At 51.4% G+C, this 21,821-nt stretch overlaps 1 protein-coding gene across 1 annotated transcript; it reads left to right on the forward strand.

The window, feature by feature from the left end:
* The first annotated feature begins 8 nt into the window (after positions 1-8).
* On the forward strand, positions 9-21,490 carry NMNAT1 (nicotinamide nucleotide adenylyltransferase 1). Its single transcript, XM_045859941.1, has 5 exons — positions 9-109; positions 15,455-15,625; positions 16,570-16,753; positions 18,943-19,085; positions 19,395-21,490. The coding sequence occupies exons 2-5, from the start codon at positions 15,511-15,513 to the stop codon at positions 19,805-19,807; spliced, it is 855 nt and encodes a 284-aa protein (XP_045715897.1). The 5' UTR covers positions 9-109; positions 15,455-15,510; the 3' UTR covers positions 19,808-21,490.
* The last annotated feature ends 331 nt before the right edge of the window (positions 21,491-21,821 follow it).

Raw genomic sequence — 21,821 nt, forward strand, 5'->3', positions numbered from 1 at the left:
TCCGGCCTCCCGGAGCCAATGGGGGTGTGGCCGTGGGTGTTCCCCTCGCGGGCGTCCGGGCTGCGGATCGCCTCTCGGACGACTCGGGCCGATTTGCGCTGAGGACGCGGTAAGTGCCGACCCTCAGCCCCAGAGAAACCGCTGTCTAGGAGAGTCGGCCCAGATTCCCTTTTTGTCGCGAGCGCGGGGGACTCCAGGGGAGTGGGGTCTTGGAGGGTCGAATACAACGGTTGCCGAGGCAAGATCTTATTCAAGTTTGGGGCGAGGAGTCTTGCTTGTCCCTTCATTATTTGCATCTGTCTGGAACCAAAAACCTCGGTATATTTGCCTGTGGCCTTTGGAACTGGCGGATTCACCCTGAAAGTAATAATAGTAATACGGATAAAGTTCCTCTAGAAGAGGCTTCTTGGTAGGGGGAGGTGGAGCGGGAAGTCCTCCGTTCTTAACTTCTCTTTTCTCCGAATTCCCCAAATCTGTAAAATACCAGACCCGCCTTCCCAGAAGCGGCTTGACACTCCCCCCGTTTGAGAAGGAGACTGCTAGCTGTTGGGCAACACTTTAAAAATTACTCAGAAAGTAAACGGCTGGAAACCGTTTTTCGGGTGTTACCAGCCCATCTCCATGAAGAGACAGTAGCGTTTCCTACAAGATTGTTTGCGGTGTAGGCTTTAAAAGTGATTCCTTTTCCCAGCGCCCAGAACAAACTTCCAGCTGAAATTACCATAGAACTCTACCCGAGTGACTCACTTCTGTCCGTTCTGTCTCATGGTAGAATTCCTTGCGTATTACCATAAACTGTTTTCAGAGTTACAGTTTCAATGTGAAACCACTGTTCTAGGCCAACCGAGAAAAGACCGTGGATGGGGATGTAACCTACAGCGCAGGCAGTCGAGTCAATAATATCATAATAACTGTGTGTGGTGCCAGGTGGTTACTGGACTTATTGGGGGGGGTCATTTCATAAATTATTTATTAAATGTCTAAGCACTATGCTGTACACCTGAGACTAATATAATACTGAATGTTGACTGTAACTGGGGAAAAAAATGTGGATTTAGGGAAGCAAAAGTGTTGATCCACAGGTTGGAATAGTTTAATAGCCTACCTTGCAAAAATGCCTCAAATTCACAGGATATCTTTTGTAAAAGGGAGTGATGGTTATGTTACTGTAATTAGCTCTAATTTCTGGTCAATCTGTGTGGAAGTGTCTGTGTTTTGAGCGATACGGAACTCTCCGTGACAAAATAGGGTCAGTGCCAAACAAAACAACACTGAAAAATCCATTTTCTTCTTCCATCGTTTGAAGAACTTGCTGAGTAAACACTGGCTCACACTGTACTTCCCTAGTTTCGATGGTGGTGACACGAGGTTCTGGTCTGGCGTCTGTGTTGGTTTTGGTGTGTGCCGCCGTGAGGCCGTGTTGGAAACTCCTCCCGTACGTGCGTGGATTTGCCGGCTCTGCTTTCTCAGTCACTTCATCTGATCCTGCAGTTCTGGGCTGGGAGTGTTCTCCAACCTTTGGGCTCTCGTTTAGAGTTCACGCACAATAAAAATGTATTCCTAGTGCATCAGTAAGCGAAATTGGTCTGGGTTCCTGTTCGCAAACAAAAATAGAATCCAAGCCCTGGGGGTGGGGGAGAGGAAATCAAAAGAAAAAGAGGAACGCTGTATTGGGCAGGCAGTTGTGGGAGAGAACGTGGGGGTGAATCACTTCAGAACTGGGGGTCGTACCCGGGAAACGAGATACAGGCGCCCCTCAGACACTGCAGCTCGGTTGCAGACCGCTGTGATGAAGGGAGTATCACAATAAGGGGAGTCATATTCTTCTTCCTGGTGGAGGGGCTGGCCTCAAAAACAAAACATGCCCCTGGCTGGCGTAGCTCAGTGGATTGAGCACGGGCTGCGAACCAAAGTGTTGCAGGTTCGATTCCCAGTCAGGGTACATGCCTGAGTTGCAGGCCATGGCCTCCAGCAACCACACATTGATGTTTCTCTCTCTCTCCCTCCCTTCCCTCTCTAAAACAAACAAACAAACAAATAAATAAAATAAATAAAATCTTTAAAAAAACACATGCAACACCCATGAAGCACAATAAGATGAGGTATGCCTGTAAACAGTACTGGACAGGTGGGGGAGTTTAGAACACTTCACCTTGGACTTGGGATGGGAGCCTAGAGAGTGCGAGTTCCTCCAACTAGTAGGGAGATGCCTGGGCAGACAACACTTGAGTGACTAGCAAGAGGTACCCTGAGCCGAAGGCTGTCTGGACACGTGGGCCTCAGTCTGTAGCGCTGTGACCGTGGTGTAACAGTGAAGAGCGTGAACTTTACATTGGAGTCAAGGTTGTTGAAGGGCTGTGAGATCTGGAGCAAGTTAATCAACCTCTTGCAGCATCAGTTTCCTCCGGCCTCGGGTAAAAGGGATGACAGTAGCACTGTGTACTGTGGATGAGAAAGGTGCCCCTACGGAACCCAGCCAGCTCAGGGGGCGGCCAGCACAGCAGGTCCTACTACCTCCGAGACTGAAAGTAACACCGGACGGTCTGAACATAAAATCCCTAACTAAAAGCAGATCCTGCTGGGCAGTCACATGCTTGACAAAGGTCAGTCTTTACCTGAAGTGAGCTCACCTACTGTCTTTGCTGCATCTAAGGTAACATACCTTTGAAATGTCAGAGTCATCTCCTTTTCCAGACCCAAGACCATAGAACCCCTCATTGTTTTCTTGTTCCCCAAATACCATCTCTGTGTGCTGTACATGTTCATTGTTAACTGTCCTGTGCCCACTAATATCACTAATATAAAAGAAGTATGTGTCTCTCTGTTTTACTCTTTATTCAATCTCAGAAATTTCCCTGCTGTGCTTTCCCCCGCCTTCCTGATCTACTACCAATGAATGTCATGTAACCACGCCCCCTTGTGTCCACTGCTTGGATTCTAATGTATAAAATAAGCTGTAAAATTGCCGTCCTCCAGAGCATTTTTCAGTCCATTGAGATTTTGCTTCTTGACAACTGTTCTCAGTATGACTTAAATAAACTCATAAAAGTTCTCTGCAGTGTGGGTGTTTTTTGCATTGACTGTACCCACTTTGTTGGAGTCTTCTAAGGATTACATGAATGTTTAGCATACCGCTTGGCACACAGGAAGAACTCAACAAACGTTACCACCATCATCATCATAGTTAGACAAGCATGATTGTACGTATTTATAAGGAACAGGCCCAGCCAAGGAGAAGGAGCGAATGTATTGCCACTCAGGGAGAAGCCCGTGAGGTAAAATGTGGATTCTACGAGCAGGAACCCTGCGGCTTTCTGCCCCTCTGCCGTCGATGTCCCAGCCCCAGGCAGCCGCTGACCTGCCCTCTGTCACTGTAGATTAAATTTTCTGTTCTAGAATTACATACAACTGAATCATACAGTGTGTACTGTTTTGTATGTTGCTCCTTTCACTCAAAACAAAACGAAACAGATTCTTCCATGTTATTTGTATCAGTAGTTCCTTTTTATAGCTGGATAGTATTTCATTATATGGCTATACCAGCTTTGCTTATTCATTCATTCATTCATCTCCTGATTCACATTTGAGTTGTTTCCAGTTTTTGGCTATTATGTATCAGGCCAAACCATGCAATTCCTTGCGTGGATATACGTTTCATTTTCCCCATTATTGTTATGCTAGCCTCTGAATTTGTACCCAGAATCCTTCTCTATGGCTTCCTTAAGGACCTTCCTCCATCTTCGCTTTCTTGCAGCTTCTGTTGCTTCCCAATAGTGCTTTCCCCTTAACCTACCAACCATTCTAATTCTATTCTTAAAAAAAAAAAAAATCAAATCGAATCAAACAAACAACCCTCTCTTAACCATGGCACCCTGTTGAAGAGAGTGTTCAGTGTCTCTGGGTTTTACTCCCAGGTTCTTGTCTCTCCATCCCACCTGCCTACTCGTCTCTGCTTGATGCCTGTGCGCACCGCTGACTCAACCCCTGTAAGACGGCAGTCTGCTTCTTCATGCCTCCCCCCCACCCCCCCGTGTCCCCAGCCTGCACTTCCCCCGACACGCTCTCTGCTGCCTGGTAGCACAGGTCTACCCGGTCACTTGAGTCAGAAATGTGCCCCCTCACCCTCCCCTCCTCCATCCAGTCCCCTGATCCGCTTGTAAACCCTCGAACCATCCCTCCTGTTACTTCCCTTCCTTGTCTCTCATCTGGACTGGTGGAGCGCTCCAAAGCAGTGCTGTGCAAACTCTAAGATGCCCACAGATCACCTGGGGATCTTGTGAAGATGCAGGCCTTGACTCAGTAGGTTAAGGGTAGGGCCTGTGACTCGGCATTTCTAACCAGTTCCCAGGTGATACCCATGCTGCTGGTCCATTCAGTCTTCGCGCTCTCTCTCTCTTGATAAGGTCATCCCGTCTCGTGACTTTAAATACCGGCCATAGCAGATGACCTCAACTCTCTAGTAAATCTCTAGTCTGGGCCTCTTCCCTGAACTTGGCTCTGTTCTCCATTTGTCCACTTAACATCACCCTTAGGGTACTTCACAGACATCCCAGATCCAACTTCTCTGTAAACAGAAGTGCTGATCTTCCCTGAACGACTCCAGGGCCACTTCGTCTTCTCAGAGATAACTCTGTTCTTCTAGTTGCTTAAGGCAGAAAAACGTGGAGTCATCCTTGACGCCTGCTCTCTCACAGCTTGTGTCCCATGTACCAATCAGCAGATCACACGGGCTCTCCCATTGCAGTGTATCTGGAGTCCCGTGATTCCTCACCACTGCTGCTGCCACGGCCCTGGTCCAGGTCAGCACCGACTCTGTCCCGGCTGATTGGAGTAGCTTCCTGTCTGGTCTCCTTGCCTCGCCCTTAACTCCCCCTATGTTCTGTCCTCAGAGAAATCTTTGAAGGTACGTCAGGTCCCGTCGTTCCTCTGCTCAGAACCCCGCCCTGGCTTCCCACTGCCTCTCCGACTGCATCCGCCGCCGCCCCTTCCCTCTGTTAACGCTGCCTCGGCCACGCAGCTCTCCTGGGACGCAACTGCCGCCGTGCTTGTCTCGGGGTTTCTGCATCGCTACTGTCCCTTCAGACACCTGCGTGGCTCACTCCCTCGCTGCCTTTAGTTCTGTGCTCAAATGTGAGGCCACTCCTCACCACCCTGTCTGGAATTCCGGCACTCCTAATCTCGCCCTACTTTGTTTCCCCGATAGCCCCACTATATGTGTGTATATGTGGGTGTACACACACACATGTATACATATATATGCACACGTATATATATGATTGTTTGTCTCCCAACACTGGAAGGCAAGCCCCACGTGAACAGAGAATGTTGACAGCTTTGCTCACTTTTTCCCAGCGTCCAGCATAGTCGTTACTCAAGAAATACCTGCTGTGTCATGATGAATAAGTAAGCATTATTTCTCAAGTGCACTGATTTATTAATCCCGGTTTAAGCCCTCTAATACATCCCCATTCATTACTGAATGAAATCCAGACTCATATTGCATCTGAGGCTGGGGACGCCCTGAAAACTATCTTCCAGTCACTTCATGTCAGCTTTAAAGAAAATTCTCATGAGGTCGGAAAAGAAAAAGTGTAGAACTCTTTTTACCTTTCCCCAATGAAACGTTTTAACTACGCCATGTATCTAAATAGGAACCCCATTATTATATATCTACATTTTTAGTGTCAATAGAAAGTAAAGTAGAAAGTATGTACTGAAGACTAACGGTGTGCTGCACGCAGCCAAGCCCTCAGGTTAAGATGAGCCTTTAGAAACTCAGTATTCAATTCAATTCAATTCAATAGTAGTCAGAAGTTTTTCACTTCTAGGATTTAAGCTACTGTGAAAAAAGTAGTGTTGAAGATTAAATTTCAGTTTTTAAAAATTTTAAATAGAAGGCAGTGGATGTCAACCATCCAGGATTATTTATCTTATAGTAAATTTAATGAGTTCAACGCTTGATGCTTTTATTTTTTGTTAAAGGTTTTATTTATTTAGTTCGTACATTCGTTGTAGAGAGAGTGGAAAGAAGGGAGAAGTAGAGGGAAAGAAACATTGACGTGTGAGAGAAACATCAATTGGTTGACCTGTGAACATGCCCTGACTGGGGATCGAACCTGCAACCTAGGCATGTGCCCTGACTGGGAACTGAACCCACAACCTTTTGGTGCATGGGACGATGCTCCAACCAACTGAGCCACCCGGTGAGGTCTAAAATTTCCTACTGCGTTTTTAAAGAAGCAGTAAATTGACCTTGTTCAAACACACAATGTGAATCACTGTTCTTTTGAAACTAAACCTTTGTTAAGATTTATATTTTCCTTCTTCCTTTTAAATAGTTATTTCTATAGCACCCATCTAGCTGATGCTACTAACTTCATTGTAACAAAAAAGGAGGGTCAGGAAGTCAAAGAAATGGTCTTGAAAGAATTTGATAGGAGCTCCTTATTGGGGGTGAATTTGGGTGTGATGTCAGTCCTGTGATGTTGGTTGAGCTCTTCCTTTTTATCCATTGTTAGGGCTTGTTAACACTTAAAGACAGCGCTCTTCCAAATGACTGGTGTTGACGCGCTTCCTGTCGTTGCGGCTCTGACGTTCAGCTGAGCGTTCCATCTCTCATCTCAGAGCAGCAGGGCAGGAGGTGGTCGCATGCTTGCTGGCAGCGGTGGGGAGCGGAGCTGCTGGGACAGGCTCAGCCTGCTGGAGACGTGCACCCGAGGCAGGAGCCCAGGAGACCAGCAGGGCTCTGGTGCCAGCCTCAGGCTGTGGGTTTAGCGCCTGGTCTCGCACAGATCACACCGGCCAGCCAGAGCAGCCCCTGGCCCGAGAAAAGCACTGCAGGGTGGAGAGTGGGGTCGCATTCAGCGGAGTGGACCAGGTGAGAAGGTGAGGAGGGTGGCTTTTCACGTCCCTCTCTCACCCTCCCTGCTTTTCTCAGGCCATCGGGACTCCTTAGCTTCTGGGACTGCCCCTTGCAACGTGACAGTCCTGGCTGAACAGTTGGGAAGTTTTTTTGCTTACCTGTGGAAACCACACTGCTCACCGACAGCAGCACAGACAAGTAGTAAAGTTCGGGAGTCGTTTTCTCCTGCGTTTGGGAGGGAAGAAAGCACTGTGAGGAATACTGCTTTTCATCGGAACGTATATTTAACACGTTTTTGCCCCAAGGATTTAGACAGAGACAGACGCCAACTTAGCAAGAGATGGCAGGCTTGCTGTGGAAGGTGCCAGCCTGGTCCTGCATTCCACTGTTGGTTAATGTTTCAACTCAGAAAAAAATTCTGGCAAAGCAGAATTCACACAGAGAAAGAGAACCCTCTCGTGTTATTTTTTTTCACTTTCCCTGGTGAAGTGTTTAACTGGGACATGTGTCTAATTAGGAATTCTATCTCCACATACCTTTATTTCTAGCGTAAATAGAAAATAAGTATCAAAGACTAATGGTGTATTGTATATATACAGCCAAGGTTGCAGATTAAGCTGAGCCTTTAGTGACTCAGTATTGAGAAGCATACACAGTCCGCTGCCAACACCGTTAACACCACGGTGCAGACGCCTTCGCCGAAGGACCCCACGCCGAACACAGAGAACATCCTCTTCAGGGCCCGGGGGACCGGCTCCATGTGGGTCAGCAGCACGGAGAAACCTGGAGGGACAGCGGGGCGGCTTCAGTTTCCCCGGCCGGGCCAGCCCGGAAATGCGCTCTTGAATGCAAACCCAGGTGGGAGGGTTCCCTTGCTGTTCTGACAGGTGGTGTCCTTATGGCAAGGCTGGCGATGGTGACTCTTTGACGGTTTTTTAAAAAGATTTTATTTATTTTTAGAGAGGGAAGGGAGGGAGAAAGAGAGAGAGAGAGAGAAACATCAATGTGTGGTTGCTGGGGACCATGGCCTGCAACCCAGGCATGTGCCCTGACTGGGAATCGAACCTGCGACACTTTGGTTCACAGCCCGCGCTCCATCCACCGAGCTACGCCAGCCAGGACTTTGATGGTTTTAGGAGTAACATCTTCACGATCTCATTTAAACTGCACAGCAAAACTGCCAGGCAGGCACTATCGCATTTTACGGACAGGAAAGGGCTGCCCCAGGGGCCCGGGGACTCCTGTGCTGTGGGGCGAGGGAGCTGGCTTCCCTCTCTCCCTGACACGGGGCCCTGGATATCCCATAGGCTGCCCCTGGGGGAGTTTCGACTTCGTGGGGGCCCTTCTAGACCAGGGCCGCAGGCACTCGATGACTAGATCTTCATTTAAAAAAAAAAAATCTCATCACTTTTTGACTTCAGGTTGTCAAGATCCCTGGGTTTCTGTTCATAGTGTACCTGCTCAGTAACTGTTTATTGACTGAGTGGGTAGATCTGCTATATTTATCTAACTGTAAAAAACTTCATAACACTGAAATGAAATGTTTGTATTTAAACGTAATTTGGGCCCTGACTGGTGGGGCTCAGTTGGTTGGGGTCGTGTGCACAGCAGAAGGTCGCCAGTTTGATTCCCGGTCAGGGCACAAGCCTGGGCTGCCCATTCGAGGTCGGGGTGCGTACGAGAGAGGCAAGCAACCGGTCAGTGTTTCTCCCTCACATCGATGTTTCTCTTCCTCTCTTTCTCCCTCCCTCCCCCTCTCTCTACAAAGAAATATATAACATCTTTAAAAATTTCAACTTAACTTGGTTTCATGTTCAAATCACAGAACAACCAAAGTGGTGACGAAGGAAATTTTAAAAACTTTCCTTCGCCTGCATTGTAAACGTGGAGTTTTTCTCAAGTTTCAGTCTGAGCGCTCCTGAAAACAGGAAGTCCTGTCCTCCCCACGGAGTAGACACGCAAGCAAGCGCCGGGCAGAGCGCCTGCCCACTCACCAACGGTGAAGTAGGTGAAGACGATGCTGCCGACCAGGTTGTTCAGGAGGGGCTGGCTGCAGTACTGGGAAGAACTGGGCCTAAAAGTCAGCACATTGGGCTGTCGTTAACGTGTTACGGACTCAAAGAAATCCGCTCTAAGCAGAGCACCAGGAGGCCCTGCACCCTGAATGCTAATCGTGGCCTGGCACGAGGTTCATCTGGCTGCAGGCAACTCACTTAAGAACCTTGTCCCTTTAGGACAAGCAATGTTAAGAGCGGTTAATATTCAGCCCTGCCTGCTGTGGCTCAGTGGTTGAGTGCTGGCCTGCAAATCCAAGGGTTGCTGGTTGGATCCCCAGGCAGGGCACGTGCCTGGGTTGCGGGCCAGGTCCCCGGTAGGGGGCGTGTGAGAGACAACCACACATGGATGTTTCGCTCCCTCTCTTTCCCCCTCTCTTCCTTTCTGTCTAACAATAAGTAAATAAGATCTTTAAATTAAAAGAAATTGTTAATATTCATAATCGGTAGACAAAATAAAGTTTGCCATTTTCCTAATTCCTGTTAATTGGCTGTTTTGGTGGAAGATGTTTTGTGGAGATCCCAGCCTTCTGGAGCAGGGAGATAAGCATCACGGCACACGAGCCCCGTCCTGTGACGGCAGCGGGCAGGTTGGAAGCGGGGGCTAATGACAGGAGGTCGCAGTTTCCCTTCCTCCTCTGCCACTTCGGGGGTTTCCGTTTGCAGATACTTTCAGAACATCAGTGTTCTCAGAGCTGCGACTGTGTTGTTTTGAATGCACTAAACGAAGCATTTGCTTTGTTTGCCCCATGGGAAAGTAGTTCATTGATTGAGTTCCCTGCCCAGACTGGCCTCCCTCGTAGAATCTGAAATCACGCGTCAGGTCATAATCGGGTTGAGGGTTGCCTCTGTCCCTCTCCGCCCTGCTGCCAGGCAGCTGGGACTGGTCTCCAGGGAACCCTTACACTGAAGCATTGGTGCCCTCATCATCTCTTCCTAGACTAGAAGAAGTGAGTGTTGATTAAACGTTAAACCCCGTCTGCCCAAACCCAGTTATTCTCGCTGTATTGAGATTTTTGACTTTGCAAAGAGCTGGAGCAGGCAACAAGCGCCGACACCAGAGGCAAACGCAATGGGGCAGGCCGCCGTTAAACAGGTGGCGGGGATCTCAGCGCGCGCCCGAGCCACCCCCACAGGTGAGCCGCAGGCAGGGGCGCAGCTGCCGGCGAGGGGCGGGCTGAGGGAGGCACTCACCGGAGCAGAACGTAGAACTGCAGGAGCAGAGCGGCGATCCCCAGCAAGGACACTGTCACTCGGCTGTGTGGGACACAGTGAGTTACGTTTTACGTGTGTTCAGGGGTGACATGGCCCCAAGAAACCGGTCGGGTTCTGTTTCAGGATAATGTAATCTTAGACTGCAGAGGTAAAGTTCCAAATACAGCGAAGATGGATTGAGATCTACCCCGTTAGAGCAACATGATGTGTAAGAGTACGCCAGTAAAGACATGAAAAGTGTCTACCGTTCATCCAGCTCCTACTCTGTCGCAAGCACTGTTGACACTGGTTTCCAAGAAACCTTTGCAACCTTGGTTCCTTTATCAGGACTGAATTAATGCTATAAGGCAATCCACAAGTAATGGCATGAGTTATTAATATATGTGTATATAATCAGCAGACAAATGTGTCAAACATTTTATATGCATTTTTCTCACTATGCACTAGTCCTATGAGGTAGAGGCTGTGGTTCCCCATGTTACAGATGAGGAAACCCAGACTGAGATTAAGTGTCTTGTCCGAGGACAACCACCTGGCAGTAAGAGGCAGAGGCCGAGCTGGAGAGCCGGAACTGTGCCCCGAGGTCGTGCTGGCACTGCCTCCAGGCAGACGGTTCGAATCCAGTATCACTTACAAACCGGGAGTTAACCTGCCGACCGCAAGTTACAGCCAATGAAGTCTGCTGTCACTGCCCAGACATTTCTGAAATTTTGTTGAGATTATGTGTGTACAGTTTCCATGCACGTAAGAACATCTTCCCCATTCTGTCTCTTTCTTCACCATAAACTCTGTTAGTTCTTTGACTATTTTATTAATTGGGTCTAGCCCCAAATGACTTCAGAATATTTGTAGAAATCAAATTTAACCTCCAAGGACTAATATTTATCCCACTGAAGGCACTCAAAATAAAAAAATAGGCAACTTGAAAATATACTCCCAGACTATTTAAATCAATAGCACATGGTTAGAACTAGAATACAGTTACATGCCTAAAATTGTTTTCAAAGGCACAGCTTCTTTTCAGAGATACACGTTCCAAAGGTTGTGAAGTTAACCACATCGTTTAAGTCAGCGCACGGAACATCCTGAAATGTGACAAGAAGAGCCAAAGAATTCCTATTCTTTCTGAAAAAGTTATTGTTTTAAAAACCGGATGTTTATAAAATGTTTCGTTAATTTTTACACGCCAATGTTTTTAAAGCCCAAGGAGGTCAGTGACATTGAACTTGGGAACTGAAAGTCAGATTCAGCTAAACGCCCAGAACGCCTCGGACAGAAAGGACGAGCGTCTGCCCCAGCGGCCGAGAGGGCACACTCACAGCCGGCGCTGGTGCGACGGTGGCAGCACGCGGTGCGCGTGGTAGGCCGAGTGGGCCAGGCAGAAGTGGATCATGGTGTCCGGGTCCTGAGCGGTCCCGAGCGCCTGCAGCGGGCACGGAGGATGCCCAGCAGCCCTGCTGGCGCTCTCCCCCAGGTCCCCACCTGCCCCGTCCCCCTCCCCTGCAGAGGACAGACTCTCCCCTGGCCAGGGACAGGTCCCTGCGGTTTTTAAAGCCTCCCCGGGCTGTGATTGGCGCCCGCTGTAACCTGATTCTTCTGCGGCTCCCGGGTCTAACGTGTAGTCCGAGCTCAGGGTGGTTGTGGTTCACAGTGAAGTAATAGGACTGAGCTGGACACTTGAGACAGGCCGCGAGTGTGGCAAGGGAGAAAGCCTTCTCTAAGCCGAGAGATCGGCTTCTCCAGCCCCATCCCCAGCCCTTCCCCTGGGGAGCACCTGGACACCTGAGCTCGTCCCCGAGGTCAGGGAGCGGCTTCAGGCTCTTTGTTCCAGTCTCCCCTGCGGGCGAGCCGCTCCCGTGGGAGCCAGCACCTCCTGATCTCGGCCTCCCTGATCTGCGGCTTGCAGCTCAGGCTCCCCGGGGAACAGGGAACGGGGAACGGTACCTGGGACTCGAGAGGGGCAGGCCGAGCCCAGCCCTCCACCTTAGTCCTGGAGATGGTGCTCGGTGGCCGGCAGGGTACCGCAGGGGTGTTGCGTTCACCCCCACCCCCTAATACCACAGGTACTTTGTCTGAGAGTTAGGGGGTGGGGTTAGGGAGGGGATGCGTGGGAAGAAGCCCCAAGTGAACCCTGCTTTCATCCTTGAGGTGACTGAAGGTAGGACATGTCAATCACTCTTACCAGCGAACTCACTGTTTAACGCCATGTGCAGCTCTACCGACCCCTCGCTCCTTTATTTACTGTCGGCGATGAGCGGTGTCCCCGTGGTCCCTGCCCCTGTGCCTTGTTTGCAGAAGGCCTCAAATATTCATTGAATTGGTGTTTCTTATGTCCACCCCCATGACCACTTAAACCGAAGCACTCAGGACTCTGTTTTAAGAGAAAATAACAGAGGATGTTTTCTCTGTTTTAAGACTGAGAAAAACTGGGACAAAAGGAAGACAAGGTCAGGGTCAGGTTGCCCAGCATCCTCCAGGGCACTTAAGTATCGGGGGTGGGAGGGGGCGTAAGCCCTCAACCATTACGCTGCCCAGGCGGGAGACTGGGCGACACTTCTCTGTGCAATCGGACCAGTCCCAGGGACAGAGCTGCACTATTGACTGCCAGGTTACCCCCAGGGAAGCCCCCTGGCAAGGCAAAGCCCTACCTGCACACTCAGAGCTTCCTGGCAGCTCATGTTGAAGGCAGTGTAAACTGTATCGTTCATATTGGTAGAGAGCTAGGAGAGGATCATGCCTTGCTGAACCGAGACCAGGATATCATAAAAAGGAGCACACAGAGGAGTTAATGTAACAGCAGAAGTGAAAAGCTCAGGACGTGGGCTGCAGGATGAAGTCAACACCCAGACGTGAGAGCACGCGGTAGAAACAGGAGAGAAGTGATCGGAACGTCAGCAGGCCGGCACCGGTGCCTCTACTCTAACGAGGAGGCGTCTCTGAAGGGGGCAGAGAAAAGGGGAGGCAGGAGGTCACAGGCGGAACAGGTCACAGGCGGAACAGGTCACAGGTGGTTTTCAGAGTGGAAGTCAGGGCTTTTCGGCTCTGAAGGGCCTGCTCAGTGCCCAGGATAGCGGGACAAATATCCCCACTAGAGGACATCAGTGTGACATTTCAGGACACGGGGACAAAGAGGAGACCTTACGAGCTTCAAGGGAGAAAGTAAGTTAGTCACACTTGAAGGACCCAGAAGTGAATGTGACTTTGTCATTTTTGCTGTTTGCACTGCAGTCTAGAAGCAGTGCCTTCAAATTCTGGGAGATTATTTTCTTTTTTGTGGGAGGAGGTTAAAATCAGTCCAGCTTTTATTTATTTATTTTTTAAGATTTTTATTTATTTTTAATTAGAAAGGGAAGGGAGGGAGAAAGAGAGACCAACATCAATGTGTGGTTGCTGGGGGCCGTGGCCTGCAACCCAGGCATGTGCCCTGACTGGGAATCGAACCTGTGACACTTTGGTTCGCAGCCCGAGCTCAATCCACTGAGCTACGCCAGCCAGGGCTTAGAAGATGATTTTCAAAAATTGTGTATTTACTCTCACATGTTTAAACTTCAGCCTTCCAAGTACTCTCCATTGGATGCAATATGCCTATCAAGATGTTTTTTCTACTGCTCAAAACAGTGTTTGAACTCATTGATTCTGATGCCTTTTAGTGCTTCTGCCGTTTTTTGTTTCACCTCTTCCACATCAGCGAAATGTTTTGGTTCGAAGACATTTTTCACCTGGGGAAGCAAACAAAAAGTCACTCAGAGTGAGTTTGGGCGAATAGAGAGGGTGGGGCATGGAGGTCAGGCTGTTCTTTTGGTCAAAAACTGCTGAACACTCAGCGCCGCGTGGGCAGGTGCTCTCATAAATCACCCATAATGAAATGGGCAAACACATTGAAAGAGTCTTCCAAAAAAATTCTCTGAAGCTGAATGCAGCCTCTCACAACAACACCAGCTGGTGCACTGATCCAGATGGGTTCCCAGAACACCCACCGGGTAGGGGAAGCCTGAACTTCTGTACAAGGGGCCCGCCTTCCAGAAGATGTGGAAGTTTGGGAGAGGAGAGTGGGGGTGTAAGAGAGCTCATCCTCACAGATCACAGGAGAAAGTAAACGGACACTGTTTACACTGGATGAATCGAGGAATAGCACCAAGAGCACGTAGTATAGAACGATGGTAGAATCTACCAAAAGAAATAGCTGCAAAAGTTAACAGTGGTTGCCTTCAGGGAGCTGAATGGAGAGTTTCGTGAGTGGGGTGTGGTCGATGACTTGGTTTTCATTACGGACTCTCATCACCCCGTGATTTCTCCATCTACATTCATTTAATAAAAGTTTTTAATGACAGTTTTAGGTCAGATGTCTTGCATTACTTCAGTAAGTTTATGGAAAGACCCAATGGAATCATTTTTGTGAAGAAGAGGTTTGTACCCTGGCTGGTGTGGCGCAGTGGACTGAGTGCTGGCCTGCGAACCGAAAGGTCACCGGTTTGGTTCACGGTCAGGGCGCATGCCTGGGTTGCGGCCGCGTCCCCGGTTGGGAGCGTGGGGGCGTGTGAGAGGCAGCCGACAGGTGTATCTCTTACACGTTGATGTTTCTCTCCCTCTCTTTCTCCCTCCCTCCCTCTCTCTCTAAAAAGAAATAAAACCTGTTTAAAAATTTAATAAAAGAAAAAGGCTTGTAATTGTAAGCCGTCACCCAGTGGACTGGTAATGCGATCACGTTGACTTAGAGGCAGAACACGGCTCTGGCGGGCAGGTTGCTGGGGAGCCGCGGTTGGCTGGGAGACGGCACTGTTGCTGCGTCAGCTAACTGGCCGCACAGGGCAGTCACAGAACTGCAGTCGCTTACAACAGGACACCTTCGTTTTTGCTCCGAGTCTAGGGTCAGCCGTGGGTTTGGGACCCGGGCCAGCCTCCGCTGACCTCACCTGAGCCAGCCGTGGTCCGGCTGGTCTCGAGTGGCCTCCGCCACAGAAGCAGCGGCGGGCTGTCTGTCAGCAGGACCACCGGCTCTCCCCGCACGCTCTGTCATCCCCCGGCGGGCTGGGCCAGTGTCGTGGCAGAGGCAGGAAACCGAAAGAAAGTGGAAGTGAAGTGTACAAAGCCCCATTGGCATACCGTCCCATCTGCCACATTCTTTTGGCCAAAGCAAGTCACAAAGCGTGGGGCAGGAGATCCCCATCGTTTACGGGAGGGGCAGCAAACTCCCACTGAAAAGGGAGGGTGGAGAAACGGGGCCACTTTTGCGACTCACACTCGTTGAAGCAATCCATCCAACTGGGATGAGAACGCAGGAGGGTGTCGGAAGACCCACAACCGATGTGCTTTTCCTTCGCAGACAGCCGGGGAGGTGTCCGAGCGTGCCGCTCAGACCAGCAACCGCCAGTCCTCAGCATGGAGGATCCGGAGAAGACAGAAGTGGTTCTCCTCGCGTGCGGTTCCTTTAACCCCATCACCAACATGCACCTCAGGCTGTTCGAGCTGGCCAGGGACTACATGAATGGGACAGGTAGGGACAGCGACCGAAAGCAGTGACGGGGTTCAGGACACTCTACCCCCCTCAGTGTGGCCCCGTGGCATATCGGACACTTGAAGCTGAAGGAGTTCGAGAAACTGGCAGAATCGGGAGGGCCACTCTGACCCTCTCCCCTGCCTCTTCCCAAGACCAACCCTAAAACCCGCATGGGAGAGGGGCCCGCCCCGTACCAGAGGGGAGGGGAGGAGCGGAGTGGCCTCATCTCTGAGAGCAAAGGGAGGCCGGGTAGAATCGCAGGGGGTGGGCCTTCCTAAGTTCCCCTGAACCTGCTGCTCTCGCCTCCCGCTCCTGGCCCCGTCTGCTCGTCCTCGAGGCCGGCGCTGAAGTACTCAGGCTCAGCTGGTTCCCGGGGTCTTCATTTCCTGGCGAAGGTTCCTGTGTCACGTGACCCTCATGTTAAATAGAAGTGTGTGCTTTCCTTTCGTAATCTCCTTCTCGGCTTAATTTGCAGCCCCAGCCAGGGGCCCTACGAGGGGTCGAGGAACCCGTTTTCCTTCCCTTCGTACACGAGACTGACTTTGTTACACGGATGGCCATGCTCTGTGCCGACAGATAGGGGGGTGGGAGCTCACACTCACTGACCATCAGGGAACTGACATTAAAAATGACATCTGTTTTCCCCACCACGTGGACAAAGTTTTTAAAACTTCCTAGGGTCAAGTGTCAGAGGCTGGGGAGAACTGGGCTCCTTTTACACCGGGGGGGGGGGGGGGCGATGCAGCCTGATTAGGTCGTTTCACAAGGCGGTTCTGTGTCGTGTCTGTTTCACCACAGCTGCAGGTGAATGAATGAATGAACCCGAGTCCCTGTTTAAAAAAGAAAAGGAATCTCTGGGTATAAAACGTAGTGGTGAGAATATTTCCTGTGTGTAAACTCTAACTTCTTGTGCCTCATGTCAAGCCTAACTCTTTGTGCAGGAAAATACAGGGTTATCAAAGGCATAATTTCTCCCGTTGGCGATGCGTATAAGAAGAAAGGACTCATCTCCGCCCATCACCGAGTTATCATGGCCGAACTCGCCACCAAGCACTCCAGCTGGGTGGAAGTGGACAGCTGGGAAAGCCTTCAGAAGGAGTGGACAGAGACCGAGAAGGTGCTCAGGTATTTGTGGTGAGACCAACCTTGTTGGCTGTCAGGGAGTGGGTCGGGGGCTCTCTCGGCCTCTCACCGCGTCTGAGGGCCGCCTGGCTCTGCGAGCACACAGGTCCACGAAGCTGGCCCTGGGGTGGGGAGGGCCGGGGCGGTGCCCTCCCTGTGGGAGGCTATGGGACGCAGCTGGTCCTCCCGCGCCTTCGCATCTTTCGTGGTGTCGTGAGATGTTTGCATGCTTGTTACCGTGTCTCTGTTGGTTGGGGAGTATCCACAGAGGAGGGCCCGGCTGTAAGATGGTGGTTGTCTTCAACCTTCTCAGGTATGAGAGAGAGGCAGGTAATTTAAGGAAGGGGAGCCGTGACACTTGACGATGGACGGGCCTGTTCCTGCGTGCCGCTCCCGTGACAGCATGCGGGGGTTGTCACGGGTCTCTGCGCGCCCACCCTCGGGGCGGTTCCAGTTCAGGGCTCAGAAACCAGAGTGAGGAACAGCTGGTTATTGCCTCACATTTCCTCGAGTATAAGATAGAAGGGCTTTCTGAAAAACCTCTCAACCTGGTGTCCGCTCTCAGAGATCCGAACCTTCGGGTTCTGACCACATCAGTTAGGATTCAAGCGGGAACTGGAAACTGCTGAGTGTTTTAAGCTGAGAGGGACGTGGGTGTTTAGGCAAAGCATTAGAAGGGCTGGAGGAGTGGGTGTCGGGACTTGTTCAAGGTCATAGCTCCTCAGCTGCACCCGGAGATCAGGAGCCTGCTCCTGCCTCGGCTGCCACCGCCTGCTGTTCACTGTCCCCGTTGTCTCCTGAAGTCAGCAGCTGGGTGACGGGGTGCAGGGTCTGGGCACCACGCTTGCGCTGTAACATTACTCGTCGGGCTTCCCAGCTGCCGAAAGGTGGCCTCTGCCTGCCTTCTTCCTTCCACACCTTTCAGGAGCGAGTCTCCACGGCGGGATCTCCGCCACGGCCAGACGCTGCTGCGAGGGCCCCTGGGAAAGGTGTTCAGGGTAGAATTAAACACCGAGCCTGCAGAGGGCAGCAGCGCGGCCACTGCTTGGGAGGGCCCGCCCCCTTTCCTGCTCTGCGAGGAGGGGAGAGGCTCACATCAGACACCAGGCCCCTGCCTCCCTGCCTCCCTGCCTCCCTGCCCCCTGCCCCGCCGCCCCGCCGCCCCGCCGCCCCGCCGCCCCGCCGCCCCGCTGCCCCGCCCAGCTCCCCTGGCTCCTTCTAACCCCATGCCTCTTAGGTCTCCAGCTCGGGAATTTGAGAGGGAAGGGATGCAGGGACACGAGGACCCGGAGTTTGTTCCCCAGGGTGGCTTCAGCTACTTGAATAGCTGCACAGTTGCACATCGCCGGGCACCTGGCCGCCCGCCAGAATGAAGTCACACACAGATGCTGCCGGCAGGCCCTTCCTTAGGCCGAGGGCACTTGCCCCGCTCCGGGCGCTTGCCCCGCTCCAGGCCCTCACCCGCGGCCTTGGGGTTCTCCAGTCCCAGGTCAAGCCACACCGTTCAGGGGTCAGGAGTGTGGGCTCTGGAACCAGACTCCCGGGTTCCAAATCCGGCCTCTGCTACTTATGAGCCAGGTGACCTTGGGCCAGTCAGTGTCCTCTCTCAGAGCAGATAATAAACCACTCTGGTGGGACGGCTGCAACAGTAGAGTTGCTTTGTAAGAGCCAAAACATTCACCCAATCAGGAGTTATCAGATGCCTCCCATGTCCTGGGGCTCTAAGCCTCGCCCCCCATTATGGGGTGATGATGATGATGATGATAACAGAAGAGAACTTTTATAGAATAGAATTCACAGAATAGTGATTGTTACTATTTATGACACGGGATGCTGAGAACATTTGCTTAAGTGATCCCTGCAGAGGGTTGAGGGTGGTGCTTTGCACACAGTGAATAATGTTAAATCTCACTGTTATGACGCAGACACAGGAAGCTTAGACGGGAATAGCGACCACGTGCTGCTGTGCCCCCAGGTTCTCCCTGCTTTCTGAGCTCAGGAGCCGGGGCTCCAGGGTGCTGGCCCACATCCAGTCCGACCAACCAGGCACCGTGTGCACCTGCCGTTAAGAGTTTTTACTATCACCCCACCTTTAACATTGCACCGGCCGCTCTTGGGCATCTGCAGACAGGCGATGCTTCAGGTGAGTGTGGTGAGGACGAGGAATGTCCTGTTGCTTCGCTGTTTCACAGACACCATCAAGAGAAGCTGGAGGCCGGTGGCTGTGATCGCCAGCAGGACTCACCTGTGCTGGAAAGGCCTGGGCGGAAGAGGAAGTGGGCTGAGCAAAGACCAGAAGTTAGTCAGAAAAAGTCCCTAGAGCCGAGGACGAAAGGTCTGTATGTTTTCCCAGGACTCTCGAGAGCTGAGCCAGCCCCCCCTCCTGTTTTCGCTTTCTGTTCAGTGCACGTGGGTGCCTGGAAACTGCCCCTCGGAGTTTGATGGCGGAGGGCGGGGGAGGAAACGGCCTCCTGAGCTCCACCCCCTGCCCCAGTCCTCAGTTTTTCGGGGTCCCGGGTCTCTTCTGAGCGTCGGAGTCTGATAGAACCTGTGAACCTTCTCCCCAGAAACACACGCATTCGTTTTGACTCGGGGGGTTACCGGAAAGGCAAAGCCTAAAGCGAGGCCCTCTCCCGCCCCCCAGGTGTGCCGGAGGTCAAGCTGCTGTGCGGGGCGGATATCCTGGAGTCCTTTGGCGTCCCCAATCTGTGGAAGAGTGAGGACATCGCCAAGATCGTGGGCGACTACGGGCTCGTGTGCGTCACCCGGGTGGGGAACGACGCTCAGAAGTTCATCTACGAGTCGGACGTGCTGTGGAAGCACCGGGCCAACATCCACCTGGTCAACGAGTGGATCACCAACGACATCTCGTCCACCAAGATCCGGCGAGCCCTCCGACGGGGCCAGAGCATCCGCTACCTGGTCCCCGACCTCGTCGGGGAGTACATCGAAAAGCACAGCCTGTATAGCCCCGAGAGCGAGGAGAGGAATGTCGGGGTGGTCCTGGCTCCCTTGCAGAGGAACACCGCAGACATCAACTCGAACCCAACAGCGTGAAGTTCTGGGCTCCCTTGCGGGGGCTTGAAACAACATGGGTGTTAGCAACTGGAGAAAGGGCATGTGAGCCTGTTTCGGGGGCTAACACTTAAAGGTGTGGCCAAAATCAGTAGTAAATGAAAGTCAGGTTTATATTTTTTCTCTTGATCAGAAGTGGCTAAGGTGAATGTTTTCAGTATGACAGCCTTTTTTTTTTTCCCCTCTCTAGAATGTACACATCCTTTTATCTTTAAAACAGGAGATTAGCAGCACTAAAACCGGAAGGCGGTTTCATCAAGCAAACTATAAATAAGAAATCACAAAGGACATCCTGGCTTTGCCACGTAAGGGGAGCAGAGCAGGAAAAGCCAGAGTCCACGTAAAACCCTCACTGGTGTGGTGGCGGCAAGAACATTCAGGTACACCTCGTTCTGGGCAGCTGTTGCCCAGCGGGGCCCGAGCAACAGTTCTTGAAATGGCCAGCTCGCCCGGGGCACCACTGACCAGGCCTCCCCGGCTGTGCAGACCCGGGCTGTGAGCGTGCCCGGCAGCAGCTGCAGGCCGTCACCCAGACACACGCCCGCCCGCAGCCCCGCCGCTGGAGGCACAGAGCGGGGGCCCAGCGCCGGAATGTTCAGAAGGGTGCGCAGCCATCTCCGACGCCCACCCGGGGGCGGGGGCGGGGAGCCTCCTCTGCTTCAGGGCCCGCAGCACAGCCCAGTGGTACCGCGAGTTCGGACCCCGGCCGGCCACCGTCGTGTCGTCTGCAGGAGCCACTCCAGAGATGACGTCACACTACCCGGAACCGAGAGGACCCCGGAGGAGGAGGTGTCTCGTTCAAGAACTGTATTCCGCGCCAGTGCTCTCAGCCTTTATCAGTAGCTTAACCAAAGGACGAGTGGAGACCCTGGGAACGGGAAAAACGCCCCCCTGGGCCAGCCCAGCAGGCTCAGCTCGGGGTTCTGGGCGCCAATGACTGGCGTGTGGGAGCTCTCGTCTCTGGCCAAAGCTTGGGTCTCTGAAGAGCCTCGCTGGGTCTCTTCCAGCCCACTGTGAGTCTGCCTTTTGTGCATTTAAGCAGAAAGGGGGTCTTTAAAAAAAAACCACTTTATTTTTTAGAGAGGGGAAGGGTGGGAGGAAGAGAGGGAGAGAAACATCAATGTGTGGCTGCCTCTCATGCGCTCCCTAGTGGAGACCTGGCCAGCAACCCAGGCATGTGCCTTGATTGGGAATTGAACCAGGGACCTTCTGATTCACAGTCCGGTGCTCAATCCACTGAGCCACACCAGTCAGGGCAAAAAGGGGCCTTTTTTTGAAACACTTGTTCTCTTTGTGTCCTTTTGTATGGTCATTAATCAGGGTAGAACTCCCAAATAAGTTATAGCTTTATATTAAAAATACAAGCTTGTTATGGGATACTGATTAAAGTTTTACCAGTTGGTAAAGCAAAAAGACCAGAAATAGCTTTTTACAGAATAGTTTTATGGTTTATGAAAATTGTTCTGTGATAGAAACAGGACTAAAGTTAAAATTTTAATGGAAACATAATAATTTACCTTATGCAATTTATATTTCATACCTATATCACTCTAGATAAAGGAGGTACAGCTGCTAAGAAAAAATACTTAAAATTGTGCAATTGTATAATGAGATCTGAACCCACAGTTTACAAAAGGAAATTGTTAAATAAAACGATCAAATGTACACCCTGCAGCTCCTGCCGTTATTACTAACGCCCGTAGGTCAACCCCTTGAAGACAGGAAGGGGTGCAAAGCCTGGCACCCAGTTTTTTTTTTTCCTCCATCTGCTAAAGGAATGAAAAGTTAGACTCTTGGATCACAGAAATGCGGGTCATTCTCCCTCCTCGGCTTTGTGGAGCTGAAGAGTCGGAGCAGTACTGGAAAATAGCGATCTAGAAGTAGATGAAGCTGTCAAAACCTAACTTTGGTTTCTTCTCCTGGAGAACTGTAATTAGTGCATCTGACGTCTTGCGTGACCTGCAGAAAGGTGCCCAGTGCTAGACATTTCTCCCAT

The sequence above is a fragment of the Phyllostomus hastatus genome, unplaced genomic scaffold (genome assembly GCF_019186645.2).
Source record: "Phyllostomus hastatus isolate PE091 unplaced genomic scaffold, TTU_PhHast_1.1 phas_scaffold_182, whole genome shotgun sequence".
NCBI classification, from domain to species: Eukaryota; Metazoa; Chordata; class Mammalia; order Chiroptera; family Phyllostomidae; genus Phyllostomus; species Phyllostomus hastatus.

What these genes read in the sequence shown, in the direction of transcription:
- NMNAT1 (XM_045859941.1), top strand. Translation starts at nt 15,511, where the DNA reads ATGGAGGATCCGGAGAAGACAGAAGTGGTTCTCCTCGCGTGCGGTTCC. An exon ending in GAGACCGAGAAGGTGCTCAG is followed by an intron (nt 16,754 to 18,942) that starts GTATTTGTGGTG and finishes GCTGTTTCACAG; the next exon opens with ACACCATCAAGAGAAGCTGG. An exon ending in CCTAGAGCCGAGGACGAAAG is followed by an intron (nt 19,086 to 19,394) that starts GTCTGTATGTTT and finishes CCCGCCCCCCAG; the next exon opens with GTGTGCCGGAGGTCAAGCTG.